The 20,192-nt window shown below is 41.9% G+C and overlaps 1 protein-coding gene across 15 annotated transcripts in view; it reads left to right on the forward strand.

The window, feature by feature from the left end:
* The window catches only part of ADD1 (adducin 1), an 85,044-nt gene that overhangs the window by 34,294 nt on the left and 30,558 nt on the right, over nucleotides 1-20,192 (forward strand). For 14 of the 15 annotated variants that reach the window (XM_073647385.1, XM_073647410.1, XM_073647447.1 and 11 more), the window contains exons 2-7: nucleotides 5,536-5,749; nucleotides 8,820-8,982; nucleotides 12,136-12,287; nucleotides 14,545-14,625; nucleotides 19,463-19,612; nucleotides 20,027-20,170. In XM_073647385.1, coding sequence (XP_073503486.1) covers nucleotides 5,555-5,749; nucleotides 8,820-8,982; nucleotides 12,136-12,287; nucleotides 14,545-14,625; nucleotides 19,463-19,612; nucleotides 20,027-20,170 — 885 coding nt within the window. In that variant the 5' untranslated portion in view covers nucleotides 5,536-5,554. Of the gene's footprint in view, nucleotides 1-208; nucleotides 327-5,535; nucleotides 5,750-8,819; nucleotides 8,983-12,135; nucleotides 12,288-14,544; nucleotides 14,626-19,462; nucleotides 19,613-20,026; nucleotides 20,171-20,192 lie in introns of those variants that run through there. The other variant, XM_073647393.1, reaches the window with a different exon arrangement.

A 20,192-nucleotide genomic window follows, 5' to 3' on the forward strand; every position in this document is an offset into this window, starting at 1 on the left:
AATAAAAAAAATGTATATATTATACACACTACATACTAATCTATGTACACACATAATTTATATACAATACACACATATATATTTGTGTATATATGTAAAGTGCTGTGGAATTGATAGTGCTATATAAATGAGTAAAATATATAATGTATGTATGTATTGATCACTTTTGTATTTCTGTGAATAGTTTAGTTCGCCCATTATTGTGTCACCCACAGAAGAGGTGAAGTGGATGACGTTCAGGCTGGGGACGAGGCTTTCTGACTTTTCGCTTGGTATTTAGCGGGTCAGAGTTCGGAGCTTACGTGCGCTGTTTGCTGTGGGAGGCAGTAAGTACACGTGAGAAGATTAAGGAGATGTTTGGGAAGTTGGAGGAGCTGTGTAAGGAGATGTGTGGATCTCTTATTAATCAGTCTGCTATCTGGAGAATGTGTCCATTACGGTCTGCGGCACTTATTACTGGACATCCCCTGCTTAATCAGCCCAGTGCCTTACAGAAAATGAACCCTGTGTATGTGCCTTACAGAAAATGAACCCTGTGTATGTGCCTTACAGAAAATGAACCCTGTGTATACTTGCGCTGTTCCAGCAATGAGCATGCCGCTGGGTGACATGACATTGTGATTGGCTGCAGCGGTTACTTGACACAACAACATCGCATCACCCATTGGGAACAGCGGCATCAACATTGTTGGAAGCCAGAAATGGATCCAGCTGTAAAGAGAAGTTATACATCCTTCTTTTTTTATTTTTATTTTTTTCACCTTTTGGATTCACTTCTGACTTTGGCTCAGAAAACTGTCACTTTTTGTTGGTTTTCTTAGCCTTTTTTGTTTTGCTATCTATTCCACCTCTTGATTGGCCTACCTTCATGCCAATATGTTTTAGTAGAATAACGATACCCGCCAATGATACATTTGGCACATTTTGGCCAAACTGTTCCATAAAGTATATGTTGTGTGGTAGGTACGACGACCTTTCTTTTGCAGAAATTGAGGCAGAATGGCAGCACGTTTTGCTTGGCTCTCCCAGTGTCCCTAATGAGTGAGAGCCATGGGGTTGTCGTTTCTGAGGCCTGGAATCTGCAGCGCTGCTTCCTCATCCCTACGTATATAATATATCCATGAGAGTAGGAGGCATAAAGCCACATGCACCGTGGCAGAAGAAGGTCTCACGTTGGCACCTCATTCCCTGATGATCTTATGGGAATGGTGCGTTGTTTTTTTTCGGTACACGTGAAGTTTGGGCCGGTTAGACTGCACCCTTTTGCCTATGTAGAGGAGGTTTCCACTGGGTTAGTGAGGCCTACCGTGCTGCCTCTTGCAGTGTTTTGCAGAGAGAAACCTTCCCTCTACTGCAGGACACTCTACTTAAGCCGCAGATTTCACTATTGCTGGTATAGGAAAGCCTCTTGACTTGTAACCACATCCACCGCAATCAGCAAGTCGAATCTTTTTACATTTTGTGAATATCTGCCAGCATTTTTTTCTGGAATATTCTGCACTTTTTACCACTTTTATCCAGAACATCTGTTTCCATTTTTCCCTAAAAATGAGAAAATTGCAAAATGATTGCTTTGTAGAAGAAACCCAATGACATAATGGCTGAAGAATATTGACATTTTTTTGCGGTTTGTCTGCAGGAGGCCAGAGTATTGTATTGCATTTTAATGGCGTGTCTTTTTCATTATAAATGCCATGCATTAAGGCAAGGACCACTTCTGCTTTCGGAGACTCGGTGGCGGCACTGCTTTTAACTTTGACAGAGCAGGACCACATTAGAGGAGTCACTGGCGGGCTCAGACAGACGAGGCCCCTGTGCAAGAACAGTATGTGGGCCCTTTACAGTCCAGTAGTTCATCATAATGCACACTTCAACAGGTTTTGGAGGTGGAAATGGGCCCCCTTACCTCTTGGACCCCTGTGCGGATGCACAGGCTGCACCAACAATATGTCCATCCTTGAGAGGAGTCATCCGAAATGACCGATTTTGAGCGTAACAACCAATCGGCGATTGCAATGGAATGAATGATCTTTACTTTTGACTCATGGTGACCAACAACTGTTTTGGACATGTATATTTTGATAAACACAGCATAAAAAAAATGTACTGGCCAACGCAGTCCGAGATGTATTTTGGGCAGCCAAACGATTGTTCTTCCGACTGACCGCCAACCGTTCTTTGGCCCATTTTCATCTAATGTGTATGGGGGGCCTTAAGAAATGCAGATGTGATTTCACCCAAAATGTACACGCGTCAGGATTCCTGTTGCCCTTCTACAGTCTGACCACTAGTGGCCGCTATTGTTCACTTTAATATTGTGCTGCAGTTTCACTCCTTACCACTGGAGGCTGCTGTTGTGTTTTGCAAATGCCGTTGACTAAGATGGCGGGTTCTGAAACTATGGAATCCATCTTGGTTTTTTGTTTGGGCCTACTTAAAGCCGCATAGACCTCTCACTCATTGCTTGAGTATTGTGTCTAGCTATTGGCCTGCTTTCAGTCTCCAGCCCTTGAACATTCTTACCCAGGCTGTTCTGTTCATCTAATGATTGTTTCCTACAAACTCCTTGCTATCTCCAAGAACTTTTACTACCGCTTGTTGTTCCTGCTTGTGCTCCTTTGGCTACTGGTTTCCAGCAGTACTACGACAATATCGTAACAACACGGTTCTGATGTGAACTAGTCCTAAGAGTAAGCTGTTAGCTCCATTGATCAGTCATCATCACTAATGAAGCCTCGGAGCAGCGTTTTTTGCAGGGGTGAGCATCCATTTGTTAAGGGGGGACCACGGATTACCATATTGTGGTCACTTTGAGACACGACCAAAATTCTGTGAAATATTTCCATCAATAACCGCTCTAGCAAACCAAATCATATGGATTTCAGTGCAGATTTTTCGACGCTTTTGGTGCTGCATATAAAGTAAAAAATACTATACTGTCCTCCCCTGGCAAATGCATGACTATTCCTGTGCCGATCTCTCGCTGGCCTTTTTGCAATGATTTCTCATCTTTTGGGACAGTCACATTGGACACAGTCATCACAGGAGGCTGAGAAGTCCAGAGGACCAGGAAGGGGAGGCTTGGAAACGCCAGGATTGGTGTCCGACCGTGGTTCATTCCCTGCAAAAATCTGCAAAACGGGCGATTGGCTGAAGGTGTATAGCCAAATTTAAGAAAGCGTTATACATCCGTGCACCCACTACAGCTGTAATATCACTGGATATCCCCCAAATCAGTAGAATATTTTTGCTTTTTCCCCTCCCCTAAGTGCTGTATTAATGTGGTAACCCAGAGTGTTCAGCTTCTCGTCTGACTTGACCTTTATCTCGTGGCTGTAATGCAATTTTCCCGATCGTTCCAGTAAAGTGTGTGTTCTGCATGAGAAAGCCCTTTAATTGCTTCAATTTATATTTAATAAAATGCTGTTGTAATTGAGTACCATTATCTTCTCCTTTTAAAGATAATCCTTTTAAGTTACCATGGAGCGTGTTCGTTACTCTGCCTTCATGGATTGTGATGGCGGAGGTGGAGATGTGCCTCAGTGCCGGCTGAGTCAGCGATGTGCAAACCAAAAAAATGGGCCTTGTGCTGTGTTCACATCACGCTCAGTGTCTATAGTCAGTGTAGACAGCTCCGGGTGGATGACAGCAGGGCATTGTACAGAGAAAATTCTAAAATTGGATTCCACAAAAAGCAGTGGATCATATACATAAAATATATATTTTTATATTATTTTTTTTACCTCCCAGGGGAAGTTCTTGGCAGACATAGGCACCTCTTTGCCAAGCTCGGGGCATATGTTCATGGACACTCTTGTCAAAGAGTGGAGTCACAGTGTTATGTAAAATGAACATTTGACGGTTCACTTCCTTCCATTATGGCGTCACTACTTGTTCAACCTTTTAGAAAAAACAAAAATGCTCGAAATGCCGAGATCTGTAACATAAGTGCCAAACTTGGAGCAGTAGCCAAACATCGTAGCCCAGTGCACTGTTGTGTCTTCAGAACTTTTTCACTCCCACATTTTTTCAAAAGTGGTAAGAGGTTGCAATCAGTATCACCCATCGAAACGTGCAAGTCACCTAATGGGTTCACCCCTTGTGTATATACGATGTGTCCTCAGGATGGCGGTGGAGCGTTTTCATCTTGAGTTTTGCTGCAGATGGACACAGAAAGGCAAATCCACAATAAGAAGAATTAAAATTCCCCCAAGGTTCAAGAAAAAAACGACGCAAAAAAAGCAGTAGTATTTGCCTGCTCAGTTCTTCAGACTTAATGCACTACCAGGGTGCAGCAAACCCATATAACAAAGATGGTGGCTATACAGGTGCAAAATACTGATGAGACAATAACTCACAACCTACAATTTCATGGAGGGGGTGATTGCTTAGTATTAGAATTGCACACAAAGAGGCTTGTATAGGGCGCTGTTCACACCTGGGCAGTGAGCAGTATTTGGCTTACAGCCTATAAGTTACGCCCCTACTATTAGATTAGGCGGGCCGTCCAGTACTAAGTGCACCCTATGAGAACAGACACTCTAAAAAATAAAAAACAAAAATAAAAACTCCATTGTCTTATATCTACTGTAAATTGCCCTCTGAATGTGGCCTTCAGGTTTCTGTACACATTGGTGGGACCGGCCGATCTGATGTGTGTGCATGGTGCTCCTGACACTCCGACAGATATTATTGGGGTGTTGTAATTTCAGTATTGATTCTTTTGTTTTCAGGGGAGATAAAATGTCCGTCAGCGTCTTTCTCTTCTCCATATTGAAAATAAATATACATTTGGCCGAGCTGGAGTGTATGAGGACGTCTGTTGAACCAAAGTTCAGCCCACTTATATATCATGTATTACCAGCTGTACTTGTACCTGAAGCATGCAATTTTTGTATGCATATAATCAAATCTTATAAAGATAATTTTTTTTTTTAATTATGCAAATACTAGCTGTACCCGGCCACGCGTTACTGTGGCTCAGTTTGGTTAAATGGAAAAGAAAGAAAAGAGCGCACATTTCTAAAATATTTAAAGAGAATCTGTTACCCCCTGGGACCTATCAGACCTCTAATATGGGCATACAGGTGATAGAAATGTGAATCTATACTTACCTGTATGGCCCATATTAGAGGTCTACTCGCTTTGTAATTCGCTTTTTATTAAATTAATTTTGGCAAGCTTCATGTCCCCATCTCCCCCAATCCCCAAGGGGGGCAAAAAAAAGAAGCATCAGCTGGGGCGAATGAAGGAGAGGGAGAAGGGTTTATGAATGAGATGTCATTAAGTGGGGGAGAATGCTGGGCGGCCGGGGAGAGTCAGCCTGGGACTGAGCTCATAACACTCCCTCTTTGTGTTGCTTTTACGTCCAACAGCTGGTATATAAAAACATAGTAGGTATATAAAAACATGCTTGTATGCGAATGCAACGTTGTGTCAAAATTTCAAAGCAATCGGAGATTTAAGATTTTGAACAAACGAACATTTACATTTTTATTTATATAGATATGTTTTTTTTCTTCTGTCTTCATCCAGGGTCGGATAAAGTTAAACTATGAATGGTGATTCCGATGCAGGGGTGGTGACTTCACCACCCCCAACAAATGCCCCCCATAAAGAGAAGTATTTTGACCGCGTGGACGAGAACAACCCAGAATATTTGAGGGAGAGAAACATGGCGCCGGACCTTCGTCAGGACTTCAACATGATGGAGCAGAAGAAGAGGGTCTCCATGATACTTCAGAGCCCGGTGAGTAAGACGCCTTCTGGAATTCGATCTACAGTCTGTAGAGCAAAGAATGAGGGTAACGGCAAAATAATATACTTTCAGTGAATATCGGCATAGACACGGTTGGGGCGGAAGCCATAGGCATGAGTCGCGTCATTTTGAAGAATTTAATTGACATTACTGTCGCCTGGACACTGTATAGCCGAGAATAAATCTGGAATCTGAAGCATCTTAATTAAAGTGATTGATCTCCTGCAGGTCCCGGCAGCAGCGTGACTTTTAGGCTGAGTTCACACGATGCGTTTTTCATGCGTTTCCGCGGCATTTTTGCAGTTGCGTAAACGCCGCGGAAACGCATGGTAGAAGGGCAGCAATGTTCCCCAATGGAAATCCGCATGTGCTGTGCCCATGATGCGGATTTTTCCGCAGCGTAAACGCTGCGGTCAAAAATCCGCAGCATGTCAATTAATTTTGCGGAAACGCTGCTCTTTTGCCGCCATTGACTTGCATTAGACCGCATGGAATCCGCATCACTGTATATGTTGATGCGCTTTTCATGCGGTCTAATGTGCGGATGGTACCCGGGTGTGGATGAGAGGACTCTCATCCAGACCCAGGTACCATTAAAAAAAAAAGAATAAAATAAAAAATATATATATTCTCACCTTCTGACGGCCCACGCTGCGTCCTGCCGGCTTCCCGGGCACTTCGCGGTTGAATGAAGAAGGACCTTCGCTGACGTCAGAGTCATGTGACGGGTCACGTGACGCTGACGTCGGAAGGTCCTAAAGTCTTCACTGCCGGCAGCCGGGACCGATGAAGCAGGACACCGGGGGCCATCAGAGGGTAAAGTATAGATTTATTTTTTGACATTCACACACTATATAAATCCATGCCGGTTGCATGGATTTATATAGTGTGAAGTTGACAAGCACTTTCCAAGTGATGCTAAAATCGCTTGGGAAGCGCTTGTCAACCCGCATGCGGAAATGAAAGTGAAGACCGCTTCATTTCCGCATGTCCCTGGCAGGAAACCGCATGTACAATCCGCATGCGTTTTTTCCTGCCAGAGAGATGCAGAAACGCTCAGGAAAAAATCCTGAGCATTTCTGCATCGTGTGCACATACCCTTACTTCTCATTAAATGTTGGTGCATAAAGGCCGATCTGTGCAGAAATCAGCGCAGGGAGGACTCACGTCTTGCTTTTCAATTTACAGTTTTCAATTCTCTAAATTGTGATGCGATTATTGGATGTTTTGGTTTATATACAGGTTAACCATATAGGCCCAACTTTGCATTTCTGCAGCAAAATCTACATTTTCACAAACTGCTGCGAATATTAATACAAAAAAATGGTATCAGAAGCCGCAGATTTCATTTTTTTGCAACATGTGACCGTACCTTTAAAAAATGTTTTGTTTTTAAAAAAAAAAAAAATCTGTACGTCGAAAGTGCAACAATTAACCATTGCAACTCCACAGCATTTCACAATAAAACACGTGGTTTTGTTTCGAGGCACACAACTTTTATCATGTGAACTCCGCTCAAAGGGTTATTCCTAACCTTAAAATATGGATTGCTAGAGAACAAAGCTCTCACTGAATACGGCGGGGGCTGCACGTGCGGACCACCATTCCATTTATTCTTTGTGGGATCCCTAGAAATGGCTTATTGGCCAAACTGGGCTTTCACAGGCCGTCCCATAGGGAATGAATGGAAAGGTGCTGTGCATGTGCAGCACGGAGGAGGCATTTCAGAGCGCTGTTCTTTGCAGTCGCACATCAACAGATCTGCAAGCTATGGATGTGAGTAGGTAATAGCTCAATTTCGGGAATGACCCTCTAAAGGGATATTTCAGCTCCGCTATCTTCTGCATCAGCAGGTGAGAGGGGCTGGTGACGTCGGTTTATATTGATATTTTTTTTTTTTCCTTTCTTTACTCCATTAAAAAAAAAAAAAAAAAAAAAAAAGGTCATTGCATTAAAATCTGTGGGTTTTTTTGTGATTTTTACGTGGTTTTTTTTCTTTCCTTGCACCGTTTTTACTTGTGCTTTTTACTCATTCATTCGAATGGAGGATGAAAAGCGCTGGAAGAATTGACGCACTACGTCTTGGCAAAAGCGCAGCTGGGTTCGAAATAAGCGTGGAAACAAAACCGCAGCGTGTGCATGAGACTTCACAGATCTCATTAATTATGCTCGTATGGTAAAACACTGCATATTTCATTCAGAGTACGCTGCGCAAAATACGCTGGGAAAGAACGCTTCAAAAAACGCCATGTGTGAAATTACCTTTGAAAGTGAACGATCGACAAAAAAAATTCTGATAGTGTTATGTTATGTAGTTAAGCAGATAAATCCACTTCTTTTCTCCGGAGGTTGTCCAATGAAAGTTAGGCAATGGTCACATGGCCGGTAGTGATCCATTAGAATGGATCCAGCAGTAATCCACTTGCAAAAAAGTTGTACAGACACAACTATTTAGTCTATTTTGAAAAAAAAATAATCTCCGCTGGATCTGTTTTTTTTTAAATATTGAAGTCTATGGAAAACTGATCCATGAATCTGTTTTTCTTTCATTGTAACGGATCTGTTTCTTGCGTACTGGATCCAGTACTGGAAGGCTAATCAACGGATCAGTTACTGGATCCAGTAAGCAAAAAAAAAAAACCAAACCACTTTTGTTGTCCACTACCTATGCCTCAGTAGCTCTCTACAGATGTTCTGTTCACATTAGTGTCCGCTTTTGCAGGGTCCATAACCTGTCGTCATCCATTATGATCCTTCCCCTGCCTCACCTGTATGGAAATTACATGAAGTTATGAGCAGCGGAAACCGGATAGAAAAGAACCAGAACTGTTGGGCAAAAGCCATTTAGCGCGTAGGTAGAAACCTAGAGTAATTCAGTATTGGAGGAGCGCAGGGGTTGTGGCCGTGGTATAAAGCCAAGGGGTACATTAGACACAAGATATTCCATATCCATAGGAGTCTATGCAGAGAATCCTAATCTCTAGAAAGGAAGAATTTGTTTTTGCTTAGTGGTTTTTTTTTTTTTGTTTGTTTTTTTTACACCTTTTTATTTGTTTTTCAGGCATTTTGTGATGAACTGGAAACCATGATCCAAGACCAGCTGAAGAAAGGAAAAAACCCCACTGGTCTGCTGGCCCTACAACAGATAGCGGACTTCATGACCACGACGGTACCAAGTGTGTACCCATCAGCTCCGCAAGGCGGGATGGCGGCATTAAACTTAAGTGAGTGCGTGATAATGTTACCCTGAAAAAGAAAGAGGGGTGGATGTAAATAATAGACTGAAGAAAGATAATTAGCTCATATCACCTGATACTCTCAGAAATCCCAGGCTCACGGATTAGTGTCCAGCATACACTTGCAAGGATATATAAAGAAAGTAAAATCCGGTGCCACATGCGATAAATCCTTTTATTCCAAAATTAAAAGTCACAACATGTCCCTAGGAGCGGAACAACTGGATGTGTTTCGAGGACACAGCCATATTATATCAGGATGACAAATTGTCTAATATATTGGAAGCAGGCTGTAGGGTGGTTTCAAGGAAAGGTGAGGATCTACGCAATATCTTGTCACCCAGCGTATTTTTGGATAATAAAGTACAAAGTCCCACCTGGCTGAAATATGTCGGTATGTATAAGTGTGGTGAAAATAGATGCTGTATGTGCAAGTATGTCGCTATGGGTTCAAGTTTCTCTGATCTACACACGGGTAGAAAATATGACAGAGTCTTATATAGACTGTAACACCTCCCATGTTGTCTATATGGCAACTTGTCAGCTGTTCAAAATATTGTATAGGCCGTACTACCAGAGCCCTTAAAGCAAGAATATCAGAACATATTACAGGAGCAAATCCTGCCTCAAAATCCATCAGGTTATCAGGTCTCTCCAAACATTTCAGGGAGGTACATGCGGGCAATATAAGCACATTAAATATTAGAGGCATAGAGAGAGTACCACGTCCCCATCGTGGCGGTAATTGGGGAAAAAATGCTCCATAACAAAGAAAAATTATGGATATTGAAATTAAATGCACAGATACCGCAAGGTATGAATTATAGATCAGATCTAATGATTTTTTATTAAATTATACATATATGCTTGCATTTACAATATTATATGCATGTTCTGTTCTGTGCATTTATAAGGCAAATCTATTACATATTTATTTTCTGTTTTTTTTTTGTTTTTAAGTTTATATCTGAATATTTTATGAGAATTCGCTGCACGCAAATCTTGTCTAAGTAGGAGTTAATATCCTAATTTGTATACTAATCTATCACACATGTTTAGGGGTGGTCACAGTTTTTATTATAAATGTGTTGTTTTTTAATTCATTTGTATACTGACGAATAAGGGGCTGTGTCCTCGAAACGCGTCCAGTTGTTCCCCTCCTAGGGACATGTTGTGACTTTTAATTTTGGAATAAAAGGATTTATCGCATGTGGCACCGGATTTTACCTTCTTTATGTAAATAGTCAGTGTTGGGGAGCTGCATGAATTTGGGTTATGAAATACATTGGGAACAACTGCTTTTGCTCACAAACTTGGGAACAAAACCTAAAAGTTAAAAATTTGTTGGATTGGCCATCAATATCAGACCAGTGGGGGCCAAATTTCTGATTCATTTTCATAAATCTACATTGATCTGTTTTGCACAGCAACTGTGCGACTTTGTTCCCAATTCAAGTGGCCCCTTAAATCCTCTGATTCTGGTGGGCTCCAAAGATGTAGATGGCCTCACCAAAAGATAGTCCTAACCTCCATAACTTCTGCAATATGCTGTGAATTTAATTGCTTGTCGTTTTTTTGTTTTTTTTTCTTCTTTTTTTGCTCTCATTCTTCCAAGAGCCATAACTCTTTTTTTTTTTCCTTTTCTCCAGTCTACATAGAGATAAGAGGGCTTGTTTTGTCCAGGACGAGTTGTATTTTTTGAATGACACCATTCATTCTACCACATAGTGTACTGGAAAATGGGAAACAAATTCCAAGTGTGTTGAAATAGTAAAAAAGTTCAATAACACAATTGGTTTTTGGGTCCTTTTATTTAAGACATTTGTAAGAAGAAAAAAAAAATTAGCTTTTGTCCCCATTTTCCGAGACCTGTAACTTTTTCATTTTTTTTTTTGGGGGGGGGGGGGGGATATGGGGCAGTGTAAGGGCTTATTTTTCTGCTCCCCTAGTTGACGTTTTTACTTATACCATTTTGAGATAGATACGATGCTTTGATCGCCTTTTATTGATATCGGCATTTGGCAGATTAACAGCCACTCTGCTCCACCTGCTACTGTTAAATCGGCCATCTTCGGGGAAAGATGCGGCTTGCATGCTAAAAAGGCAGGGAAACGGCATGATGTACATGTATGTCGTGAAGGGGTTATCAGAATTAAGTGTCCTCAGAAAACGCTATTTACCTACAGATATAGGCTTTATTTGCAGGTAAATAGTGTTGCACTAATTTCTTCCTGAAAGTGCGGCAATCAGGAGAAAATAATCTTCTTTCCTCCCTGGATCCTCCGGCTTTTAGTCAAAGCTGTAAGCACACCCCTGGCATTTTGATTGACAGCTGGATTTCATTCATGGGCTGTAAACACACCCAGGCACTTTACAATGCAGTGCCAGCTGTTATAGTGAACTGTCAATCAAAGTGCGGGGGCGTGTCTACAGCCCATGACTGAAAGCCGGCGGCTCCCCGGAAGAAAGAAGTTCATGTCGTCCTTGTAGCCGCAATTTGAGATGCCGGATAGGATTGAAACGCTATTAACTTGCAAATTAACCCTGTATCTGTAGGTAAATGGCATTTTCCGAGGAGACTGGTTCCCTTTTAATTTCTTTATGTTCGTGGGAAACTGCAGTTCTGGAGCTTTCTAATATGTGATGGCACACACAACGTTATTACGCAGGGTAGAGGAGCACTTTGTCCATGAACATGGTGTCTCACGGGTGTTCACTCAGTTCTAGTAAATTTTTATACTAATCTTGCCAAGAAAATACTCCACGTGCGATTTGCGAGGGTTCTTTATATAGATCCAGCATGCTTTTATCAAGTGCATTAGAGCTAAGTTAGATTGGGGGGGGGGGTCCATATTTTTCAGATCCATTTCCTGCGTAGCACATTTTTCATTTTGCAGTATTGACAGACACAGATAAAGCAAGGTCACTTCACGAGATCTATAACTGTGGGTAATGAGAGGCTGCTGGTATAAATTATGCAGGTCTGTCTATTCAGTAAAATTAAAAATTGCAAGACCAAATTACAAACACATTTTCTAGCCCGTGAAAGCTTCGATACTGACTGGCTTCTCTCCTCTGCGATGCTGCTTGTATATTTCCTGCTCAAGAAGGTGTGTAACCCCCCGGTGTGTCTGATTGCAGGCTTGGGTATGGTGACCCCCGTGAACGATCTGAGAGGGTCCGACTCTATCGCTTATGAAAAGGGAGAGAAACTGCTTAGATGTAAGCTGGCGGCATTTTATCGATTAGCTGATCTGTTTGGGTGGTCTCAACTGATCTACAATCACATTACTGTAAGTATCAGAATATTAACATATCTGTCACTGCCGACTGCACTCTTTTTTTTTTCCCCTTTTGCAGACATAGATGTAATGATTTCACCGCTTTTAACATGTCAGAAACTGCTGGGGATCTGGGTGCTTCTTTCCATTACTGCAGCCCCCAGACTAGGGCTGCTCTCCTCCAAGACTGAAGGTGGGCTCATAGACTTTCTATCGCATTTATCCTCGGAGGGGAGCAGCCCTCATATAGTAAGTGCTTCTGTCTTTCCATTTTAGCAATCGATGGAGGGTCTTAGGACCTGGACCTCCACTGATCAAAACTTCTGACATGTCTCCATGAGGCGTCAAAAGTTTTCAGACCGTGAAATTATACTATAAAGTGCACAGTGTGCTCCAAGTTACGACGGAAACTTTTTATAGCTAAAATAAAAAAAAAAAAACGTTCTGCCCCTTTCCTTTTGACCTTGTTACACCTTTCGATGAAGACACATGCTTTATCATTCGATAAGTGAATACATTGATAATGATAGTTTTAGAAATGTCCATGTTTTATATCATGGAGTGCAGCCAACACTGCTTTTAAGGCTGTAAAGCAAAGTCCTCGTTGCAAATCTAGAGAAAGTCAAATGAAAACACGAAGGTCGTTGTAAGAAGTCGCTCCACTTCATTCCTCAGTCACAGGAGAACCAAACTACGGCTGTGCTGTCTATTCTGCCATCACTCTGATTTATTTCACTTTTTTTTTCTTTTTTTTTTTTTTTTACATTTACTTCATTGTCTTTCCCCTAATTAGTAAGACCTATTACTTTTTACGAGCCAGGATTTAGAGAAATATAATATTAATAAATATACACTTTAAAAAAGTTGTTACTTCTTTTCAGCCGCTATTCTTAAAGGGGTTCTGCAGTGCCTCTTATTTTCTTACAGGGAGGCTGCTGTGAGATTCTCACCTAGTATAGTCCATTACTATTTGTCAAAGCCAGAAAATGATAGCTGCTGCATGATCCCTAAAAGTCGAAAATATCTGTTCAATGCAACTTGGAGGATTTGTCACAAATCAAGTGTGCAATTTTTTGCTCTCGTTTTATTACCACTGCTCTCCTAAGTATACCGTTTGTGAGAGTTAAATCCTCCATCCTTCCTGTGATATGGGCTTTCTTATTTAGTGCTAATTTTTTTGCTCTTTACTGGGGGCGTGTCTCGCGGCGGCCTCTGGGGGCGTGTCTCGCGGCGGCCTCTGGGGGCGTGTCTCGCGGCGGCCTCTGGGGGCGTGTCTCGCGGCGGCCTCTGGGGGCGTGTCTCGCGGCGGCCTCTGGGGGCGTGTCTCGCGGCGGCCTCTGGGGGCGTGTCTCGCGGCGGCCTCTGGGGGCGTGTCTCGCGGCGGCCTCTGGGGGCGTGTCTCGCGGCGGCCTCTGGGGGCGTGTCTCGCGGCGGCCTCTGGGGGCGTGTCTCGCGGCGGCCTCTGGGGGCGTGTCTCGCGGCGGCCTCTGGGGGCGTGTCTCGCGGCGGCCTCTCATTACCCTATGAGCCACGCCCTCTTGGTGAAGAGCATATCTCTACTCCCTTTTCATGAAGTGATAAAATACATCAAGGATATCCCATCACTATAGGAACAATTTGGGTCCCACCCCAAGGACCCTCTTGATTCTCAGAATGAAGAGAATGTAGCACTAATTGGAGGGGTGCCAGAGGACGCCCAAAAATAATAATGTGATGGTGGCATATTCTGGCGATAAGCCTTCACTTTGAGATGGGAAAACCTCTATAACACTCTCCTCCTTCCTTTGGGAATTTAAGCTGGATTTATAGTGTTAGGTTTTTCTTTCATGGTGTTATTCTGTGTCTCCTCCTCTCTTTTGGTAATGTTTACATGACAGGAACTTCCACCTTCTAATCGTCTGATAATTTGGGGCAGTCTGATCCAATTGTGCACAGATCCTAATGTAATTAATGGACAGGTGTGTGAGACCAGGCAGGTGTGTGACTGCCGCCGTGTCAGTAGCACCTCTTGTCTCTCTGTGCTGTGAGCAGTGCTGGATAAGCCCTTTAATCTAAATTATTTTTTTTTTTAACCTTCTGTACACCCATCCATGGCAATGTCAGTCATGGCACTTGGACTTTGTAAGATGATGATTTTACTGGAATTACACTTTTAAAGAAGAAAATTAAAATTACTTAAGCACAAACTATTCTAGACACGTTGTAAACTGCAATCAGATTCCTGCGGCTAAGAAAATGTTTGTGACCCCGTGTCCTGTGTCTTCTGCAGGTCAGAGTGAGTTCAGAGCAAGAACACTTCCTTATTGTTCCCTTCGGGCTCCTTTACAGTGAAGTTACCGCCTCCAGTTTGGTAAGTTTTCTCTTTGAAGTCCATTAACTTTGCAATAAGCTGAAGCTGTCCAAATCCAGGCTGCGCTTAGCTGGCTCTTCAATGCCTGCTCTATAACAATAAATCTGTTATGGAGACTATATAATTGGCATACATACATACATACATACATACATACATACATGTGGGTGGACAGAAAGTGTAATAAGATTGTGAAGGGGGAGATTTATCAAACATGGTGTAAAGTGAAACTGGTCGACCCAAAACAGTTTGTACAGAAGATAATAAACAACTTGTTGCTGAAACATTTGTTTAGAGTCCAAAACAGTCCACCAGAAGAGCCTCTATGGAATTGGGAATTTCACAAGCTTCTATCTTGCGAATCCTGAAATCTATTGGGTGGAAAGCTTATCGTCCACGTCTAATTCATGGTTTATTGGAGGATGATCCAGACAGGCAGCTGCAATTTAGTGAGATTATGCTTAACGAAATAGAAGAAAATCCAGTAATTTTAGATAACATTATGTGGAGTGATGAAGCTTCTTTCAAATTCTCCGGCCATATTAACAGACATAATTGTATTTACTGGTATAATGAGAACATGCATTTAACATTAGAGCAACAACTAAATGAGCCTGGTGTCAATGTTTGTGGTGTTTATTTCAAGTTTTGGTGTTTTAGGACCAATATTTTTTGATGGAACAGTCACAGGAGACAAGTATCTCGAAATTCTAATGAATCAAGTTGTTCCCCAGTTACAGCAACAGCCTAATTCAAATGACCTTTATTTCCAACAAGATGGGGCCCCTCCACATTATTCAAGAGTAGTCCGCGAGTATCTTGATGAAACCTTTCCTAATAAATGGATTGGCTGAAGAGGCCCACTTGATTGCCCGGCACGTTCACCAGACTTGACCCCAATGGATTTTTTCTTTTGGGGAGTACTCAAGGACAAAGTTTATAGTCGAAAACCAAAAAGTGTCAGTGATTTGAAAAATTACATAAGAAATGAATACCCAAAGAGACTTGTGCAAAAAAGTTTGTCGAAACATAAGAGGCAGACTTCAAAGCTGTGCAAATTGTAATGGAAAACAGTTTGAGCACCGGCGTTGATAAAATTTAAGGCCTTTTGTATTATTGTTCAGAATAAAATTTAATTGTCTGTTATGCTTGTGTTAGTAAATATAATTTTATATATAAATCAAAATAAATGTTATTATTTTCTGGCCACCTACTTTTGGGCCACCCTGTGTGTGTGTGTATATACAGTACAGACCAAAAGTTTGGACACGCCTCATTTTAAATATTTTTCTGTATTTTCATTTCTATGAAAATTGCACAGTCACACTGAAGGCATCAAAACTATGAATTAACACATGTGGAATTATATACTTAATAAAAAAGTGTGAAACAACTGAAAATATGTCTTATATTCTAGGTTCTTCAAAGTAGCCACCTTTTGCTTTGATGACTGCTTTGCACACTCTTGGCATTCTCTTGATCAGCTTCAAGAGGTAGTCACCGGAAGAGGTTTTCACTTCACAGGCGTGCCCTGTCAGGTTTAATAAGTGGGATTTCTTGCCTTATAAATGGGGTTGGGACCATCAGTTGTGTTGTGCAGAAGTCCTACTGAATAGACTGTTAGAATTTGTATTATGGCAAGAAAAAAGCAGCTAAGTAAAGAAAAACGAGTGGCCATCATTACTTTAAGAAATGAAGGTCAGTCAGTCCGAAAAATTGGGCAAACTTTGAATGTGTCCCCAAGTGCAGTTGCAAAAACCATCAAGCGCTACAAAGAAACTGGCTCACATGAGGACCACCCCAGGAAAGGAAGACCAAGAGTCACCTCTGCTTCTGAGGATAAGTTTATCCGAGTCACCAGCCTCAGAAATCGCAGGTTAACAGCAGCTCAGATTAGAGACCAGGTCAATGCCACACAGAGTTCTAGCAGCAGACACATCTCTACAACAACTGTTAAGAGGAGACTTTGTGCAGCAGGCCTTCATGGTGAAATAGCTGCTAGGAAACCACTGCTAAGGACAGGCAACAAGCAGAAGAGACTTGTTTGGGCTAAAGAACACAAGGAATGGACATTAGACCAGTGGAAATCTGTGGTTTGGTCTGATGAGTCCAAATTTGAGATCTTTGGTTCCAACCACCGTGTCTTTTGTGAGACGCAGAAAAGGTGAACGGATGGACTCTACATGCCTGGTTCCCACTGTGAAGCATGGAGGAGGAGGTGTGATGGTGTGGGGGTGCTTTGCTGGTGACACTGTTGGGCATTTATTCAAAATTGAAGGCATACTGAACCAGCATGGCCACTACAGCATCTTGCAGCATCCGTTTTACGTTTAGTTGGACCATCATTTATTTTTCAATGACCCCAAACACACCTCCAGGCTGTGTAAGGGCTATTTGACCAAGGAGAGTGATGGGGTGCTACTCCAGATGACCTGGCCTCCACAGTCACCAGACCTGAACCCAATCGAGATGGTTTGGGGTGAGCTGGACCGCAGAGTGAAGGCAAAAGGGCCAACAAGTGCTAAGCATCTCTGGGAACTCCTTCAAGATTGTTGGAAGACCATTTCCGGTGACTACCTCTTGAAGCTCATCAAGAGAATGCCAAGAGTGTGCAAAGCAGTCATCAAAGCAAAAGGTGGCTACTTTGAAGAACCTAGAATATAAGACATATTTTCAGTTGTTTCACTCTTTTTTGTTAATTATGTAATTCCACATGTGTTCATAGTTTTGATGCCTTCAGTGTGAATGTACACTTTTCATAGTCAAGAAAAAAAATATATAGATAGATAGATATATATATAATTTAAATTTATTATATAATATATATTTGCATGGGAAGGTGTGTGTGTGTGTGTGTGTGTGTGTGTGTGTGTGTGTAAAATATACACTGTCTATTTATTTTTATGTGTGTGTGTGTGTGTATATACAGTTGTGCTCAAAAGTTGACATACCCCGGCAGAATTTTTCCTTTCTTGGCGTTGTTTCAGAGAATATGAATGATAACAAAAAAACTTTCTCCACTCATGGTTATTGGTTGGGGGAAGCCATTTATTGTCAAACTACTGTGTTTTCTCTTTTTAAATCTTAATGACAACCAAAAACTTCCAAATGACCCTGATCAAAAGTTCACATACCCTGGTGATTTTGGCCTGATAACATGCACAGAATTTGACACACATTGGTTTTAATGGCTGCTAAAGGTAACATTCTCACCTGTGACCTGTTTGCTTGTAATCGGTGTGTGTACATAAAAGCTGAGTGAGTTTCTGGGATCCAGACAGACTCTTGCATCTTTCATCCAGCCACTGACATTTCTGGATTGTGAGTCATGGGGAAAGCAAAAGAATTGTCAATGGATCTACAGTAAAAGGAAGTTGAACTGTATAACACAGGAAAGGGATACAAAAAAATATCCAAGGAATTGATAATGCCAGTCAGCAGTGTTCAAACTGTGATTAACAAATGGAAAATCAGGAAATCTGTAACAACCAAACCATGGTCAGGTAGACCAGCAAAAATTTTGGCCACAACTGCCAGGAAAATTTGTTAGGGATGCAAAGAAAAACCCACAAATAACATCAGCTGAAATTCAGGACTCTCTGAAAACTAGCGGTGTGGCTGTTTCAGGATGCACAATAAGGAGGCACTAGAAGAAAAATGGGCTGCATGGTCGATTCCCAGAAGAAAGCCATTACTGTGCAAATGCCACAAAGTATCTTGCCTACAATACGCCAAACAGCACAGAGACAAGCCTCAAAACTTCTGGAACAAGGTAATTTGGAGTGATGAGACCAAAATTTAACTTTTTGGCCACAACCATAAACGTTACATTTGGAGCGAGGTCAACAAGGCCTATGATGAAAGGAACACCATTCCTACAGTAAATCACGGAGGTGGATCGCTGATATTTTGGGGACGTGTGAGCTACAAAGGCACAGGAAGCTTGGTAAAAGTTAAAGGAAAGGTGAATGCAGCACCTTATCGGCAAATACTGGAGGCAAATTTGCACTCATCAGCCCGGAAGCTGCGCATGGGACGTACTTGGACGTTCCAACATGACAACGATCCAAAACATAAGGCCAAGTTGACCTGTTATTGGCTACAGCAGAACAAAGTGAAGGTTCTGGAGTGGCCATCTCAGTCTCCTGACCTCAATATCATTGAGCCACTCTGGGGAGATCTCAAGCGCGCAGTTCATGCTAGACAGCCCAGGAATTTACAGGAACTGGAGGCTTTTTGCCAAGAAGAATGGGCAGCTTTACCATCTGAGAAAATAAAGAACCTCATCCACAACTACCACAAAAGACTTCAAGCTGTCATTGATGTTAGAGGGGGTAATACACTGTATTAACTGGGGTATGTGAACTTTTGATCAGGGTCATTTGGGTGTTTTTGGTTGTCATTAAGATTTAAAAAGAGAAAGCACAGTAGTTTGACAATAAATGGCTTCACCCAACCAATAATCATGAGTGGAGAAAAAGTTTTTTTGTTATCATTCATATTCTCTGAAACAAGGCCAAGAAAGGAAAAATTCTGCCGGGGTATGTCAACTTTTGAGCACAGCTGTATATATGTGTGTAATATCTAAATACATAGCGTGTATAGGTGTGTGTATGATATATACATGGTGTGCATATATGTATGTGTAATGTATGCACTGTATATATTTTGGTTAGTGTGCTTATATATGCATATGTGTGTATATATAATGTTTGTGTGTAATATATACACTGTGTGCATATTTTGTTTGGTGTGCATATGTATGCATAACAGATGTGTTACAAAACAGATGACATCAATATATATATATTTTTTTTTTTTCTGTTCAATGTTTTAGGTAAAAGTCAACCTTCAAGGTGACATAGTGGACCGTGGCAGTACAAACCTAGGAGTGAATAAGGCCGGGTTCACACTGCATTCTGCTATTTATGCCGCCCGCCCTGATGTGAAGTGCATTGTCCATATCCATACCCCTGCGGGGGCTGCAGTAAGTATGGAGAGCAGCGCTCTTCTACCTCTTTAGTTGTGTTTTTATACTAGTGTCTTTTTTTTGTGTGTAAGCACCTGGGCCACTACTGTACAGGGGCAATGGAGGAGGAGACATGGTGCCAAGTTAGCGCTATAGCCCCTTCATTGTCAGGATTGTTGGGGGTCCCAGAGGTCATAAAGTGGCTGCATTTCCTAGCAATATGCCATCCTTTATATAGGAAGTGTAGTCCCTTTTGCGCAGATGTGAGCAGCGCACACGGCCATGGCTACATGCCTCTGTACAGGCTCCATGCACTTTCTGCTGCCATATTTGTGAGGTCTAACAAAAATTCACAGAAACCATAGCTTCCAGTTGTGAATATCTGCTCTGTTTTTGGAGCTGATATGTGAAAGTTGTAACTTTCCCTCCAAGGTGTCTGCAATGAAATGTGGCTTACTGCCGCTGTCTCCGGAGTCCCTGTGCCTCGGAGAGGTGGCCTATCATGACTATCATGGCATACTGGTCGATGAGGAGGAGAAGACGCTAATACAGAAGAACTTGGGTCCCAGAAGCAAAGTGAATATTTCTTATAATTTGA

The sequence above is a fragment of the Phyllobates terribilis genome, unplaced genomic scaffold (assembly GCF_046119375.1).
Source record: "Phyllobates terribilis strain yellow unplaced genomic scaffold, ASM4611937v1 Scaffold_1__5_contigs__length_1240528914, whole genome shotgun sequence".
Taxonomy (NCBI): domain Eukaryota; kingdom Metazoa; phylum Chordata; class Amphibia; order Anura; family Dendrobatidae; genus Phyllobates; species Phyllobates terribilis.